Source organism: Staurois parvus, unplaced genomic scaffold (assembly GCF_062004578.1).
Source record: "Staurois parvus isolate SC_StPar_1 unplaced genomic scaffold, SC_StPar_1.0 ptg001454l, whole genome shotgun sequence".
Lineage (NCBI taxonomy): Eukaryota > Metazoa > Chordata > Amphibia > Anura > Ranidae > Staurois > Staurois parvus.
Genome location: NW_028319250.1, coordinates 88,395 through 105,308, shown reverse-complemented (window position 1 = coordinate 105,308; position 16,914 = coordinate 88,395). Strand labels below are relative to the sequence as shown.

At 45.6% G+C, this 16,914-nt stretch overlaps 1 protein-coding gene across 1 annotated transcript in view; it reads left to right on the top strand.

Moving 5' to 3' along the window:
• Positions 1-4,666, top strand: part of HNF4A (hepatocyte nuclear factor 4 alpha) — a 39,708-nt gene extending 35,042 nt beyond the window's left edge. The window contains exon 10 of the mRNA XM_089662291.1: positions 1,029-4,666. Within this exon, the coding sequence (XP_089518417.1) occupies positions 1,029-1,171 (143 nt within the window). The 3' untranslated portion in view covers positions 1,172-4,666. The remainder of the gene's footprint in view (positions 1-1,028) is intronic.
• Positions 4,667-16,914: the final 12,248 nt, after the last annotated feature.

Below are 16,914 nucleotides of genomic sequence, written 5' to 3'. Positions count from 1 at the left end.
CCATCTTTACAGCCTAGTAGGATTAAAGTGTACCTGTCACCCAAACTCAGAGGTGGGCTTTTTTATCTGAGTGTTTTTTAATAGGTTTTCACCATTCTGACTTGGCATGATGACACCAATCTTTTTGCCCATTATGTGATATCACTAGGTCAAAAATGACCACATCCACCAAATGGTGCATGTTAAGAAATATTATAGGCAATGCCATGCCATGAGCCATATTAGCTCATTATATACACAGGTTCTAATGCTATGCTTTACAGCTCCACAGAATGCTTGTGCCTTACTGCAATTTTTCTCTGTACAAGTCTGTGCAGCAGCCAACATGATTAAATCAATGCACTCCATGTGTGGCTGATATCTATGTTACCATGTGATTGCTCGCTCTTTCTGGCATCTGAACTACAGATTGCTCTATTTAATACCCTATTAAAAACTATGAAAGAACAAGCATGTATATGAATGAATGTATGAAAGTCATATTAAAATTGGTATATGGCAAGGTTCCTCAACCAGGGTTCCATGGAGCACTAGGGTTCCTCTAGAAGTTGTTAGGGGTTCCTTGAGCAATGAGCAATTTCTGCCTTTCAGATAATTTCCCACTGACACTAGTGATCTTTTTAGCTATCTGTAAGGGGGTAATTATTTCCAAAATGTAAGGAGCATTCTTCTCACTGACCATCACACCAATGTATCACGAGTTGTAGATATAGTAATTTTTAGCAGGGGTTCCCTGAGACCGATTGTTCTTTCAAGGGTTCCTTCTTGTAGAAAAGGTTGGTATGAGGTAACACTGCAGTCTTAATTTAAAATATGTGCTGATTGAAAATAAAATAACTAAAGGTTTAAGTATAAAGGCTCCCAAGACAATAATCAGTGGGCAGAAATTGAGATCAGCTGAGGCCCCTTGTAGCTGCATCTCCCTCTCTTCGTTCCACTACTAGATAGGACCTTTCTACAGTTTGAATAAAGCACTCGTCTGTCATGTTTCACAAAAGATATATATATTTTCTTCTTTTTTTTTACAGCTACACCAGAGACACCACAGCCATCTCCACCTGCAGGCTCAGGAGCAGAGCAATATAAGATAGTTCATGGTGCCATCTCAGCTCTGTCCAAACAGCCCACCTCTATTCCACAGCCAACAATCACCAAACAGGAGAGCATGTGACTCACTGCCATGGCATACTAGCAGTAAAGGACTTACTGACTGCAAGGAATGCCTAAATTAAGGAAAAAGGTTGCTTGCTTCAAAGCCTGAACTACCCCCCAAAGATAAAAGCCATTCTGCCTTATACGACTGATAGTTCTGGATATTTTAATGTTTTAGAACTTTTTGCATGTACTTTTAGCCTCTAAAACTCTTATATGTGGCATTTAAAGACTTAATGTGGAAACACAGATAGACGCTTATTGTGCCATCAATGGTTGCCAGTAGGTTGAAGACTGGATGAACTCAAAAATACCTGCTGGATCTTTCTAGCACTGTGAAGTTTTGTAAACGTAAATCTGCAGTTATTGTAGGAGCGTTGATGCTTCATGACGCTGCAACCGGAACGGTGTCTCAGTCTGGATATTTCAGGATTTGGGCCAAACTGTTGAATGGAGCTGAATGCCAAATGCAGAACAATGCCATATCCCTCAGCTGTCCTTATTTAAGTAGGAATCATCTGATCATCTCAAAAAGAGTGGAGATTATAAACAAGTATGGCTTCCCTGAAATATGCGAAGGGGTTGGAGGAGCTAAACAAATGTCCTATGTCTAGAAGCTATGTTCAGAAAGAACTGTTTAGAGAATTAAAGTGTAACATATGAGGTTATTCTCCAATCTGGGGCAGTCACAGGAGGCCTGTAAATGGATGATGTGCCCCACCCCACCCCCATTTTGTGGGTGGCTATAGACTGATATCTAGTGTGCCTAATTATTCTTCTGTATCTAAACATCCTTAACTACTGTGAAATTGTCTTCCCTGTTTAGTTATTTGTGTTAAAAAATGTACTATAAATGTTTTTTTTTTACATTGTAACTTTTTTATTTGATATAGTAAGTAAAGTAAAATATTCACCTTTGGATAGATTGCATATCCACACAATGGCTGCTGCATGTGTCAATCACATGTTTGTGGTGTGCAATAAAACAACCACCAGGTTCACACAGACAAATCATGCATAGGGTATGACACTGGTCCCTTCCCTGAAAAGAAGGGGCCCCTATCCTTGAATTCCCCCCCCCCTTTCCAGGGCACAAGGCTTCTGATAAAGACAAGATGCTCATGAAAAGAAGGGGCCCCTATCCTTGAATTCCCCCCCCCCTTTACAGGGCACAAGGCTTCTGATAAAGACAAGATGCTCATGAAAAGAATGGGCCCCTATCCTTGAATTCCCCCCCCCTTTCCAGGGCACAATACTTCTGATAAAGACAAGATGCTCACGAAAAGAAGGGGCCCCTATCCTTGAATTCCCCCCCCCCCCTTTCCAGGGCACAAGGCTTCTGATAAAGACCAGATGCTCATGAAAAGAAGGGGCCCCTATCCTTGAATCCCCCCCCCCTTTATAGGGCACAAGGCTTCTGATAAAGACAAGATGCTAATGAAAAGAAGGGGCCCCTATCCTTGAATCCCCCCCTTTCCAGGGCACAAGGCTTCTGATAAAGACAAGATGATAATGAAAAGAAGGGGCCCCTATCCTTGAATTCCTCCCCCTTTCCAGGGCACAAGGCTTCTGATAAAGACAAGATGCTCATAAAAAGAAGGGGTCCCTATCCTTGAATCCCCCCCCCCCTTTCCAAGGCATAAGGCTTCTGATAAAGACAAGATGCTCATGGTCTACCTATCCAAGATCAGTTGGAGTTGCATCCTTACAGATCAGTAGGAGCCAAACCGCCAAGTATTGATCAGGGCTCTCAATAGATTTTTCCCTAATATATATTATGAGAACATGTTATTCTGCTGCCCCCACCCTCCCTGGGCATGTTCCTAAAGCTCAATCCCTGCTGTCAAACTGACAAATCAGCCATAGCGTTATAATCTAGTTAACTGACATATTGACGTTGACCCGAGCATCAAGTGACTCACATGGTCCTGTAGGAGGTTGTCTACTTAAGAAGAACATCTTGCCAATGTGCACCTGAAAGCAAATTGGGAGAAATTGACACCTCATCTTCTTAGACCTTTTGGACACCAAACAATTAGTTGTCTACACCTAGCTCTCATTCCTCTTTTCTCATTTATGCTCCTGACCAGGGGTGGACTGACAACTCATGGGGCCCCTGGGCAATGGGGGATCATGGGGCCCCTGTGTCCTTGCCCAAACTCAAAAAAGACTATGAAAAAGGTACCAAGGACATCTCATGGGGCCCCCTACTGACCCCAGGCACTCGAGCAGTGCCCAAGTTTCCAAATGGTCAGTCCGCCCCTGCTCCTGCCTATTATAGCACAAAGTACCTACAGCCTTGGAAACTGAGTTTCTGAAGGTTGGAACTACACTCTACTGAAAAAAAATTTCTTTCACTGTGAGCAAAACAGCCAACCCTCTTCTTTCCAGCTTGAACACTGTAATGGAGGGCTTCCACCTTGTCGTTGAGAGCAGAAAATCCCTGCAAGTCACTCTTTTTAAAGAAGCAAACCCACTGCCTGGATATTCTATCACAGATTCTTCACTGCCAAAACCCCCTATTATTAAACACACATCACACACTTTCATATAATTCAGATTCGGAATATATATTGAGGCTCTGCAAAGAGCAATGAAGTGCAGTAACTCAAGACAGCCAACCAATATTTGGATCTACCACCATAGCCAGACTTTTAAAGGATGGTTGCTAGGACTTACTGCACACCACCACCAAACAAATTCCTAATATCTGGAACAATGAATGACGTGTTTCAGCCACTGAGCATCACGGGAGATGCATTTCGCAATACAAAAGGAACCAATGCAAGATACCACTGCCAGAACAACCCTTCATGCTATTCCATATGTAGATATATGATATTGTCACTAATTTATTGGTCCCCTTCCAATTAAGGCATTCACTAAATTATTTTTGTACATTTTGCTGATTGTTGAAAATTGCCAATTTTCTATGTCAGTCATGTTGTAATTTAGGGTTTTTATAATCGTTCTTTTTGTGTTGTTTTTTTGATGCTTAATACTGTTTATTACAAGCCTTACATATGGAAATGTCTTAAAAAAGAACTGCCTGTGTTGCACGTAGTAGTAAATTTGATTCTCCTTTGTCATATTGCTGGTAAAGGTATATTCTGTGTTGCATCTATGGGTGCAAGAAGACAACATTAGCAACATTAGTTTGGGGGGAATGGCCTATGGAGGAAATAGGACCATTTCAGCCAATTACAATTGTGCCCCCAAGGCTGCTACTGGGGCTGTCTGAAGTACTCTGCCTAATGCAACACATGCATGCATGGTCATCCATCGATTTTATGAAAAAAAAAAAAGTTGGAATGACCTCAATCTGAGATTTCCACTCTATAGCTGGTTTTACAAAATAGAAAGTAGACCCTGATCAATTGTCCTTCAGATATAATATGAAGCCCTTTGTGTTCAGCTGTTTTGACCTCATTTTTGTTATAATAGTCTTTTGATGCAAATAAGAATGTTTCCTGCCTATAGTTTGGTATGAATAAATGAAAACCTTTTTTTTCTATCTCCATGTCTCTTGTTATTGTAAAGAGAGAATGTAGGTAGTATAGTTGCCACTATACGTTTTTCCTATCAAGCATAGTTTTAATGTGTTCTGGTCCTGATCGCCTCTAACTATAGAAGGGGTAGGGAAGTAATTCAGATAGGGAAGGAGAAGGACAGGGATCCAATAAGGGGATGGAAGAGGAGGGCTAAGAGGAAATGGGAGCATGCAAGCCATTTGGAGCAGAGGAAGAGTGCAAGGGGGTTCCCACTGAGACTGCAATAGACAACAAGCTAAAATCAAGACCTCCAGGAAGTACAGTGGGAGATAAATGTAATATGTAGTATGCATATACCTCCACTGCATCCTCCAATGTCAACACAGCAGTAGACATCCCGTCCTAGAACATTGAAGAAGCTGGTCTCAAAGATTCACGTGGCTGAAGTCACGGTACATTATACATGACAATAAAAAAAGTATCTACACCCAAGAACAAAGGTGTCATTTATTTCACCGTACCGGTACTTAGATGTGGTGGGTACATTAGATTTCTTTTCCAGGCTTTTTTACCTGTATCCTGCCAATAATACACTTCCTGTCCTAGGGTGACAACGCTCATCCACCATACTGTATCTATAGATGAGCAACGTTGTCACCCTGTTTCATGTTAGGACCACCTCTAGGCATAATTGTGCTCTACGATCATCAAAAAAATAAAAACATTTTGTAATTCTGGTATATATACATTCAATACAGGCAATGTAATTACTAAAATCTATCCTCATGCTGAGTTTCAGCACACCAGCTGAAAAATCAGATTTGCAGTTGGTTCTGTGAAACCTATGAGTTTGAAAGTTCATTTCTCAGCTGGGCTTACATGGTGGGCTAACCCAGCATGGTGATGATCACTAATTGTCAACTAAGCAGGTAGGTGAAGGGACAACAGCATCAACATTGGGGTACCCATAGGCACAGAGATATGTTCTTTAAAATGATGGCTCCTCTTCTGTGGCACTGATATGGTACATGATTGATAGAAAAAAGTCCTGCTAGCATTTAGAAATGTGCATTATTGCCCCCTAGTGTTTCCCTAGATAGCCCTGATGGCTTCATACAGCCTAATCACCAGAGTACAATGCAAGGCTCCAATTTGGTTGTGGAATTGGAACATTTATGGCAACCCTTAGGCCAGATTGGAGCAAACTGGCTTACAAACCTATGTGGGCTTCCTTGTGTGTCCTGTACAAATCACAATCCGTTTATCTTTACAGCTAGTGTGAAATATCTGAACAGAGCATAGATTGCAGCAGTAAACAACCACTCGGCATGCAATCGGCCATAAAACAGAGTAACGGGGTTATTGGTAGGAAAAGGTGTCTACGTGGCAATGCTGATACAGCAGAGATTGTGTGCCAGGCTGCGCAACGTCGTCAAGAGTCACTGAAAAACATACCGTCATATTATCTGAACCGCATAGTAAGCACTGTAAATAAATTATCAGTAATAGCTAGCCTGTACCTAAAGGGAAGCTAATGAGGAGTAACTCTAGCCAAACAGCTTAACACATATAGACTTTCATCATTTCATTTGACAAATATTGTAATTCTGGTAATGTACCATTCACATCTCCTCCTGGCCATTAATACTGCAAATGAGCCAAGCAGCAGCCAATCATTCTGCATCTGCGCCACCACTTAGTCATTCCAGGCCAAGGGGAGGTGACCTCGCCACTGCCGCCTACACTTTGTTTATGTTTACATACTGGAAAGCCGGAGAACTGAGCCAGGCTGGTAATGAGCCAAGTAGCAGCCAAGGTCATTCTGCATCTGCGCCACCACTTAGTCATTCTGGGCCAGGGGGAGGTGTACTTACAGAATTACCTCACTACTGCTGCCTACACTTTGTTTATGTTTACATACTGGAAAGCCAGAGAACTGAGCAAGGCTGGTAATGAGCCAAGTAGCAGCCAAGGTCATTTTGCAGCTGTGCCGCCACTTAGCCATTCTGGGCCAGGGGGAGGTGTACTTACAGAATGACCTCACTACGGCTGCCTACACTTTGTTTATGTTTATATACTGGAAAGCTGGAGAACTGAGCCAGGCCGGTAATGAGTCAAGCAGCAGCCAAGGTCATTCTGCGTTTGTGCCGCCACTTAGTCATTCATGGCCAGGGGGAGGTGACCTCGCTACTGCCGCCTACACTTTGTTTATGTTTACATACTGGAAAGCCGGAGAACTGAGCCAGACCGGTAATGAGCGAAGCAGCAGCCAAGGTGTCAGGGATCGCCGCGGCGCTGGTCCCGGCGCATGCGCAGTAGACGACCTCGCGCGGGGATTCGGGCGCTAGGGCTCAATCCACCGCGGCATCGGAGATCGCGCATGCGCACTGGTGGACGTGAGGGTGCGATTGGCACCAATGACAGTGTGGGGCGCAATATTTAAAGCGCCCAGTGCTGTCACTTGTTGCCGAATGGTCTTGCGTATCCTGTTGCCTGTTGTGAGTACTCTGATCTGGATTATCTGACCTAGCTGCCTTCTCCTGTCCTGACCCCTTGGCTTGTCTGACTCTGCTCCTGGATATTTCCTTTTAGATCTGATCTTCCGTTATTGACCCTGCGTGTGACCCGACCATCCCTTGCCTACTGTCTTGTACCACACCGACCCATTAGTTACCGACACGGCCTGTTTGACTATGATTCTGCTCATCCATCCATCCATCCCTCAGGGATCCCCGGGCTCCCTCACATCAGACTCTTAACCTGCAGGAGCCTCTGGCAGACTCCTCTACCTCTGGTAGAGATACCCAGCAGCTGCGACCTGGTCCCGGAGCGCTCCAAGTCCATCCCCACCATCAGGGGCCCTGGTGAACAAGTGCTCCGATACTTAGACTCCGCACTCTGGGGAGGCTCTATCAGGGAACTGATAGAGGCGCTGTCAGGTGGTCCGTTACACAAGGTCATTCTGCGCCGCCACTGCTGTCTGGTTTAGTCATTCCGGACCAGGGGGAGGTGTACCTACAGAATGACCTCACTACTGCTGCTTACACTTTGTTTATGTTTATATACTGGAAAGTCGGAGAACTAAGCCAGACCGGTAATGAGTCAAGGAGCAGCTAAGGTCATTCTGCATCTGTGTCGCCACTTAGTCATTCCAGGCCAAGGGGAGGTGACCTTGCTACTGCCGCCTACACTTTGTTTATGTTTACATACTGGAAAGCCTGAGAACTGAGCCTGACCGATAATGAGCCAAGCAGCAGACAAGGTCATTCTGCGTCTGCACCGCCACTGCTGTCTGGTGACTGGCTTAGTCATTCCAGGCCAGGAGGAGGTGTACCTACAGAATGACCTCACTACTGCTGCCTACACTTTGTTTATGTTTACATACTGGAAAGCCGGAGAACTAATCCAAGCCAGTAATGAACCAAGCAGCAGCCAAGGTCATTCTGCATCTGTGCCACCACTGGCTTAGTCATTCCAGGCCAGGGGGAGGTGTACCTACAGAATGACCTCACTACTGCTGCTTACACTTTGTTTATGTTTACATACTGGAAAGCCGGAGAACAGAGTATCAGAGAACATAATGAGCCGGCAAGTTCCCTGGCATGACAATCTCCTTTACCAATACCTTTGTAGGGGCCTCACATGTTTGACACAATTTGATAAAAAATTTTATTGACATAATTTTGGTAACTCTAAAGGAGATTGTACAGAGATTGTAAGGTCAGTTTTGACATGCATCACTGTATTTCTCACCTTTTATAGTCGTGGCACCCTTTAAAGGTAAAGTGGAAAATCTCGAGGCCCTCAGTCTAAAATGTAAAATTAAATATTATTTATCAATGGGAAACCTGAGACTGGGCAATGCACACAACCATTGTGATGATATTAACTTCACATCTAAGATTCCCCCATTGCATCAGAGGTCCAAGGCATCACATTATCGCCCCCTTTACATCAGAGCCCACTACACATCACAGCCCCCCTAGACATCAGAGCCCCCTATATATCAGAGCTCCCCTATACATCAGAGGCCCCCTATACATCAGAGGCCCCCCATCACATCAAAGTCTCCCTATATATCAATGGCCCCCTATATATGAGAAAAACGATCACAGCAGTCGCCCCTATATGTCAGAGGCCCCCCAGCACATCAGAGTCTCCCCTATACATGAAAGCCCCCATCACAGAAGATTTGCTCCTATACATTAGAGGTGCATATGCATGTCTGCTCATTACATCAGAGCCTCCTCATCACATTGCTGTACTCCATCACCACAGAGTGCTTCCATAACATCAGAATCCCCTGCAATACAGAGCCCTCCAACCACAGTGTCCCCCATCAAAGAGACCCAATCACGCAGTCCCCCATCACAAATCCCCCAATCACTTAGTTCCCTTCTCACACTTGAGCCCTACCTTTTGCCCCTGTGGCAGAGGGTGGGAGGTGGGGAAGGTCTGTAGGAGGCAGACTTCTGTCTTCTCATTGCTGGGGATGGCCCTGCATGATGCCTGGATCAGAGTCATGCATTGCCATGGTGTGGGTGAGCCAGCCATAACGCAATGAATGAAGCTGTGCATCCTGGCCCTAGAGCGTCATGCAAATGGCACCGCAGGCTAGATTGTCTAAGTATGTTAAGTGCCATGAGCAGTAGAGAAACAGTCCTATAAAGACCCCTGTTCTGATGACAAATAAGGGGATTCACACACTTTGGAGGTATTTCCTCTCTGTACTCATTGTGCCCAACAATGGTTCTAAGCAATTCTTTTTCTAATATTAAAGTAACTTCTCTAAAACACATATTTAGCTTCACACAAGAAGGATTTCTTGCTAAAGCTGTGCAATAAATAGCCGCTGTTTTGTTCAATGAGTCAGTGTAATCAGCTCTACTGTAGATTAATCTGGTAGAAATGTAACTATTAATGGTTGATGCTTGTGAAATCTCTTCCAGGAGGCTTCTGGGTAAGTTCAGCCCGTTAATTACACAAGTACAAGTTGTCTGCCAATGATTGCGCTGACTCAGGCAGATAAGTCAATAAGTGATCCTGCAATTCTCACAGTGGGGATGAAAATAGTTCTTTGCGGCACAAACATTAACACGACATGGTTAGATGTTAACAAGCGTGGGGTTAATGTGCTGTCCTCTGTGCTCTTCTGGTGTCATCACAAGTTGGTGGGGTGTCATCATTAGGAGAGATTCTCACCTTCAAAGTGAAGATTCATTAAAAAATAAATAAATAAATATATGGAGAGATAGATAGATAGATAGATAGATAGATAGATAGATAGATAGATAGATAGATAGATAGATACTTTTTTTATATAAAGTTAGATACTTTTTTTTATAAAGTTAGGTCCATATATATTTGAACACAGGCACAATTTTAGTTTTTTTCAGGTATTTACCAAAAACATATTCAAGCTATAGTTCTATAATGGATATGGGCTGAAAGTGCACACTCTCAGGTTTAATTTGAGGGTACGAACATCCTAATTGGAGGAAGGGTTTAGGAATTACAGCTCTTAAGAGTAGCCACCCCCCCTTTATCTTGGGACCAAAAGTAATTAGACAATTGAATATAATTATAAATAAAATGTTCATTTGTAATATTTTGTTGAGAATCCTTTACTGGCAATGACTGTCTGAAGTCTGGAACCCATGGACATTACCAAAGACTGGGTTTCCTCCTTTCTGATGCTTTGCCTGAAGTCTGGAACCCATGGACATTACCAAAGACTGGGTTTCCTCCTTTCTGATGCTTTGCCTGAAGTCTGGAACCCATGGACATTACCAAAGACTGGGTTTCCTCCTTTCTGATGCTTTGCCTGAAGTCTGGAACCCATGGACATTACCAAAGACTGGGTTTCCTCCTTTCTGATGCTTTGCCTGAAGTCTGGAACCCATGGACATTACCAAAGACTGGGTTTCCTCCTTTCTGATGCTTTGCCTGAAGTCTGGAACCCATGGACATTACCAAAGACTGGGTTTCCTCCTTTCTGATGCTTTGCCTGAAGTCTGGAAACCATGGACATTACCAAAGACTGGGTTTCCTCCTTTCTGATGCTTTGCCTGAAGTCTGCAACCCATCGACATTACCAAAGACTGGGTTTTCTCTTTGCTGATGCTTTGCTAGGCTCTAACTGCAGCTGTCTTCAGTTGTTCTTTGTTTGTGGGTCTTTCTGCCTTTAGTTTTGCCTTCAGCAAGTGAAATGCATGCTCAATTGGGTTGAGATCAGGTGATTGACTCAGCCATTGAAGAATATTCCACTTCTTTTCCTTCAAAAGCTCCTGGGTTGCTTTTGCAGTGTGTTTTGGATCATTGTCCGTCTGTACTGTGAAGCGCCGTCCAATCAACTTTGCTGCATTTGGCTGAATCTGGGCTGACATTATATCTCTAAACACTGCAGAATTTATCCGGCTGCTTCTGTCACATCATCAATAAACACCAATGACCCAGTGCCACTGGAAGCCATGCATGCCCATGCCATCACACTGCCTCCACCATGTTTTACAGATGACATTGTGTGCTTTGGATCATGAACTGTTCCAAACCTTCTCCACACTTTTTTCTTCCCATCATTCTGGTACAGATTAAACTTAGTTTCATCCATCCAAAGAATGCTTTTCCAGAACTGGTCTGGCTTTTTTAGATGTTTTTTGGCAAAGTCTAATCTGTATTTTCTATTCTTCAGGCTTATGAATGGTTTGCACCTTGTGGTGAACCCTCTGTATTTGCTCTCCTGAAGTCTTCTCTTGATTGTAGACTATGACAATGATACGCCCACCTCCTGGAAAGTGTCCTTCACTTGTCTGGATGTTGTGAATGGGTTTTTCTTTACCATAGAGAGGATCCTGCGATCATCCACCACTATTGTCTTCCATGGACGTCCATGTCTTTTTATGTTTCTGAGCTCACCAGTGTATTCTTCTTTCCTCAGAATGGACCAAACTGTTGATTTGGCCACTCTCAAGAGCTAAACCCTTCCTCCAATTTGGATGTACATACCCTCAAATTAAACCCGAGAGTGTGCACTTTCAGCCCATATCCATTATATAACTATAGCTTGAATATGTTTTGGTCAATACCTGATAAAACTAAACATGTGCCTGTGTCCAAATATATATGGACCTTACTGTATATAGTGCTACGATATTAGGAAGTTTTCTTGCAGATTGCTGGATTGTACAGATGTCTTAGCATGGCCTTTCTCAAAGTAAGAGGGCCTGTTCTCACTATCTCCACCGGTACTGTATGTGTGCAAGGATCAGAGATCATATCTCACCACCAATACATTCCTGTGACATGAAAACCGGAGATTTTATCCCAAATGATAGTGGAGTGAAGGTAGACCCCACAGGGGGCTGAGAAATAGGTACCCTGACTCCATGGGTGCTGACACACAATATAGGCTCAGGCCTTCAGACACACAATATAGGCTCAGGGCTTCAGACACACAATATGGGCTCAGGGCTTCAGACACACAATGTGGGCTCAGGACTTCAGACACACAATATGGGCTCAGGGCTTCAGACACACAATGTGGGCTCAGGACTTCAGACACAAAATATGGGCTGAGGGCTTCAGACACACAATGTGGGCTCAGGGCTTCAGACACACAATATGGGCTCAGAGCTTCAAACACACAATGTGGGCTCAGGGCTTCAGACGCACAATGTGGACTCAGGGCTTCAGACACATAATGTGGGCTCAGGGCTTCAGACACGCAATGTGGGCTCAGGGCTTCAGACGCACAATGTGGGCTCAGGGCTTCAGACACACAATGTGGGCTCAGGGCTTCAGAAACACAATGTAGGCTCAGGGCTTCAGACGCACAATGTGGGCTCACAGCTTCAGACACACAATGGGGGCTCGGGGCTTCAGACACACAATATGGGCTCGGGGCTTCAGATACACAATGTAGGCTCAGGGCTTCAGACACGCAATGTAGGCTCAGGGCTTCAGACACGCAATATGGGCTCAGGGCTTCAGACACACAATATGGGCTCGGGGCTTCAGACACGCAATGTGGGCTCGGGGCTTCAGACACGCAATGTGGGCTCGGGGCTTCAGACACGCAATGTGGGCTCAGGGCTTCAGACACGCAATGTGGGCTCAGGGCTTCAGACACGCAATGTGGGCTCAGGGCTTCAGACACGCAATGTAGGCTCAGGGCTTCAGACACGCAATATGGGCTCAGGGCTTCAGACACGCAATGTAGGCTCAGGGCTTCAGACACGCAATGTGGGCTCAGGGCTTCAGACACGCAATGTGGGCTCAGGCCTTCAGACACACAATATGGGCTCAGGGCTTCAGACACACAATGTAGGCTCAGGGCTTCAGACACGCAATGTGGGCTCAGGGCTTCAGACACGCAATATGGGCTCAGGGCTTCAGACACACAATGTAGGCTCAGGGCTTCAGACACGCAATGTGGGCTCAGGGCTTCAGGCACGCAATGTGGGCTCAGGGCTTCAGACACGCAATGTAGGCTCAGGGCTTCAGACACACAATATGGGCTCAGGGCTTCAGACACGCAATGTGGGCTCAGTCCTTCAGACACACAATGTGGGCTCAGGGCTTCAGACACACAATGTGGGCTCGGGGCTTCAGACACACCATAAGGGCTCAGGGCTTCCGACAGCTTCAGACACACAATGTAGGCTCAGGGCTTCAGACACACAATGTGGGCTCGGGGCTTCAGACACACAATATGGGCTCAGGGCTTCCGACACACAATGTGGGCTCAGGGCTTCAGACACACAATATGGGCTCAGGGCTTCAGACACGCAATGTGGGCTCAGGGCTTCAGACACGCAATGTAGGCTCAGGGCTTCAGACACACAATATGGGCTCAGGGCTTCAGACACGCAATGTAGGCTCAGGGCTTCCGACACACAATGTGGGCTCGGGGCTTCAGACACACAATTGGGGCTCGGGGCTTCAGACGCACAATATGGGCTCAGGGCTTCAGACGCACAATATGGGCTCAGGGCTTCAGACGCACAATGTGGGCTCAGGACTTCAGACACACAATGTGGGCTCAGGGCTTCAGGCGCACAATGTGGGCTCAGGGCTTCAGACGCATAATGTGGACTCAGGGCTTCAGACGCACAATGTGGGCTCAGGGCTTCAGACGCAAAATTTGATCTCAGGGCTTCAGGAAGGAAAAAGAGGTCTCAGGAGCATAGGGAAGGTGGGTGGGGGAGGGGGGCCTGTTAAAGAATTGGTAACTGAATGAGAGAAGTGACAGGATCCAATAATTATAATTACATATAGAAAAAAGGGGAAGGGGCATACAAATGTTTATGGGACACCAGTTACCTGAATGTGTTGTTTATGACACCAATGTGTTATTCAGTGGGGGCAATGGTGTCAGTGTACATTATTCCACAGATCAATGCACTGCAGAAGGTTGGGTGTACTATGCCCCCTGGTGGGGACAGAAATATTACTTCACCATGACAAATGAAAGGGAACCTCCAGCAGGTACTGCATGCTTCCATTCATTCCTCCAATGTCATGACAATGCCAAGAACAGAGACTTACAATGATTCCCAATACACAGAGCAAGAGGAGTGCTACTATACAATGTCTGTGCAACCATAATACAGAACTACACCCAGTGTACAGGGGCGAGAAGTACTACTGTGCACCGTCTGTATATACAGCATAAGAAGAGATACCGAGAATTACACCCAGGATACAGGAGTCCATATACAGCATCTCCCAGAAGTGAGTCCACCCCTCACATTTGTGTAAATATTGTATTCTATGTTTTCATGTGACAACACTGAAGAAATGACACGTTGCTACAATGTGACGTAGTCAGTGTACAGCTTGTATAACATGTAAATTTGCTGTCCCCTCAAAATAACTCAACACACCGCCATTAATGTCTAAACCGCTGGCAACAAAAGTGAGTCCACCCCTAAGTGACAAGGTCCAAATTGGGCCCAAAGTGTCAATATTTTGTGTGGCCGCCATTATTTTCCAGCACTGCCTTAACCCTCTTGGGCATGGAGTTCACCAGAGCTTCACAGGTTCCCACTGGCGTCCTCTTCCACTCCTCCATGACAACATCACGGAGCTGGTGGATATTAGAGACCTTGCGCTCCTCCACCTTCCATTTGAGGATGCCCCACAGATGCTCAATAGGGTTTAGGTCTGGAGACATGCTTGGCCAGTCCATCACCTTTACCCTCAGCTTCTTTAGCAAGGCAGTGGTGGTCTTGGAGGTGTGTTTGGGGTCGTTATGTTGGAATACTGCCCTGCGGCCCAGTCTCCTAAGGGAGGGGATCATGCTCTGCTTCAGTATGTCACAGTACATGTTGGCATTCATGGTTCCCTCAATGAACTGTAGCCCCCCCAGTGCCGGCAGCACTCATGCAGCCCCAGACCATGACACTCCCACCACCATGCTTGACTGTAGGCAAGACACACTTGTCTTTGTACTCCTTACCTGGTTGCCGCCACACGCCTGACACCATCTGAACCAAATCAGTTGATCTGGGTGTCATCAGACCACAGGACATGGTTCCAGTAATCCATGTCCTTAGTCTGCTTGTCTTCAGCAAACTGTTTGCGGGATTTCTTGTGCATCATCTTTAGAAGAGGCTTCCTTCTGGGACGACAGCCATGCGGACCAATTTGGTGCAGAGTGCGGCGCATGATCTGAGCACTGACAGGCTGACCCTCCACCCACCCTTCCACCTCTGCAGCAATGCTGGCAGCACTCATGTGTCTATTTCCCAAAGACAACCTCTGGATATGACGCTGAGACGTGCATTCAGCTTGTTTGGTCGACCGTGGCGAGACCTGTTCTGAGTGGAACCTGTCCTGTTAAACCGCTGTATGGTCTTGGCCACCGCGCTGCAGTTCAGTTTCAGGGTCTTTGGTTATCTTCTTATAGCCTCGGCCATCTTTATGTAGAGCAACAATTCTTTTTTTCAGATCCTCAGAGAGTTCTTTGCCATGAGGTGCCATGTTGAACTTCCAGTGACCAGTATGAGAGAGTGAGAGTGATAACACCAAATCTAACCCACCTGCTCCCCATTCACACCTGAGACCTTGTAACACTAACGAGTCACATGACACCCGGGAGGGAAATATGTTAATTGGACCCAATTTGGACCTTGTCACTTAGGGGTGGACTCACTTTTGTTGCCAGCGGTTTAGACATTAATGGCGGTGTGTTGAGTTACTTTGAGGGGACAGCAAATTTACATGTTGTACAAGCTGTACACTGACTACGTCACATTGTAGCAATGTGTCATTTCTTCAGTGTTCACCATAGACAACCCTTCGGGCCACCATGGACAACCCTTCGGGCCACCATAGACAACTCTTCGAGCCACCATGGACAACTTTTGGGGCCACCATGGACAACTCTTCGGGCCACCATAGACAACTCTTCGGGCCACCATAGACAACTCTTCGGGCCCCCGTAGACAACCCTTCGGGCCACCATAGACAACTCTTCGGGCCCCCGTAGACAACCCTTCGGGGCCCTGTAGACAACTCTTGATTCTGAGAAATCCAGCTTTGTCCTTTCAAAATCTACACCAACGTTCCGTCAATGTTTCAGCCTGCAGCTAGAACTGTCAATAACTTGCTTCAACTAGGCATTACACACAATGCAATTCTATCCAGCTGCCTCCTATCTACATTGATTGGACACCTGAACATCTGCTGCAAAATGACTGGTAAAACCTTTGGGACCGGCACCTCTGGTGTGGGGTCTGTATAAATCATACATAGTGTATGTATAAAGGCAGAACATAAAAGACACATGAAGGCGGCCCTGTATTCAGTAATACATCAATAAATATATGATGTAAAAACAAGCAGTGCAAAAACCTAAATATGTTTTGGTATCAGCCTCCTGCACTCCCTGTACAGCAGAACTCAGACTAGGAGAGGGAGAAACAGCAGAAGGTTGGGCTGCCATGTGTAGGCTCCAACAAGGGACATGCTGATAGGAGGAGATAGCAAAGTGACAGAGACATGAGCTCAGCACTAGCTTCCTGTGTTACTGATGGAGATCGCCCTCTCCTATTAGAAGTGCACGGAGCAGGGCACCAGGTTGCTATGAGCAACATAGACAGTTCCTGTAAAAGACAATCTGGTTGCCATGGGTACCAGATACAGGTCTCATATAAGCCCCTATGGTTGCTATAGGTATTATGTACAGTTCTAATGTCACATGGTCAGGTTGCCATGGGTAACACACATCCATCTCTGACACATGAAGTGACATACACTGTACCCCCTC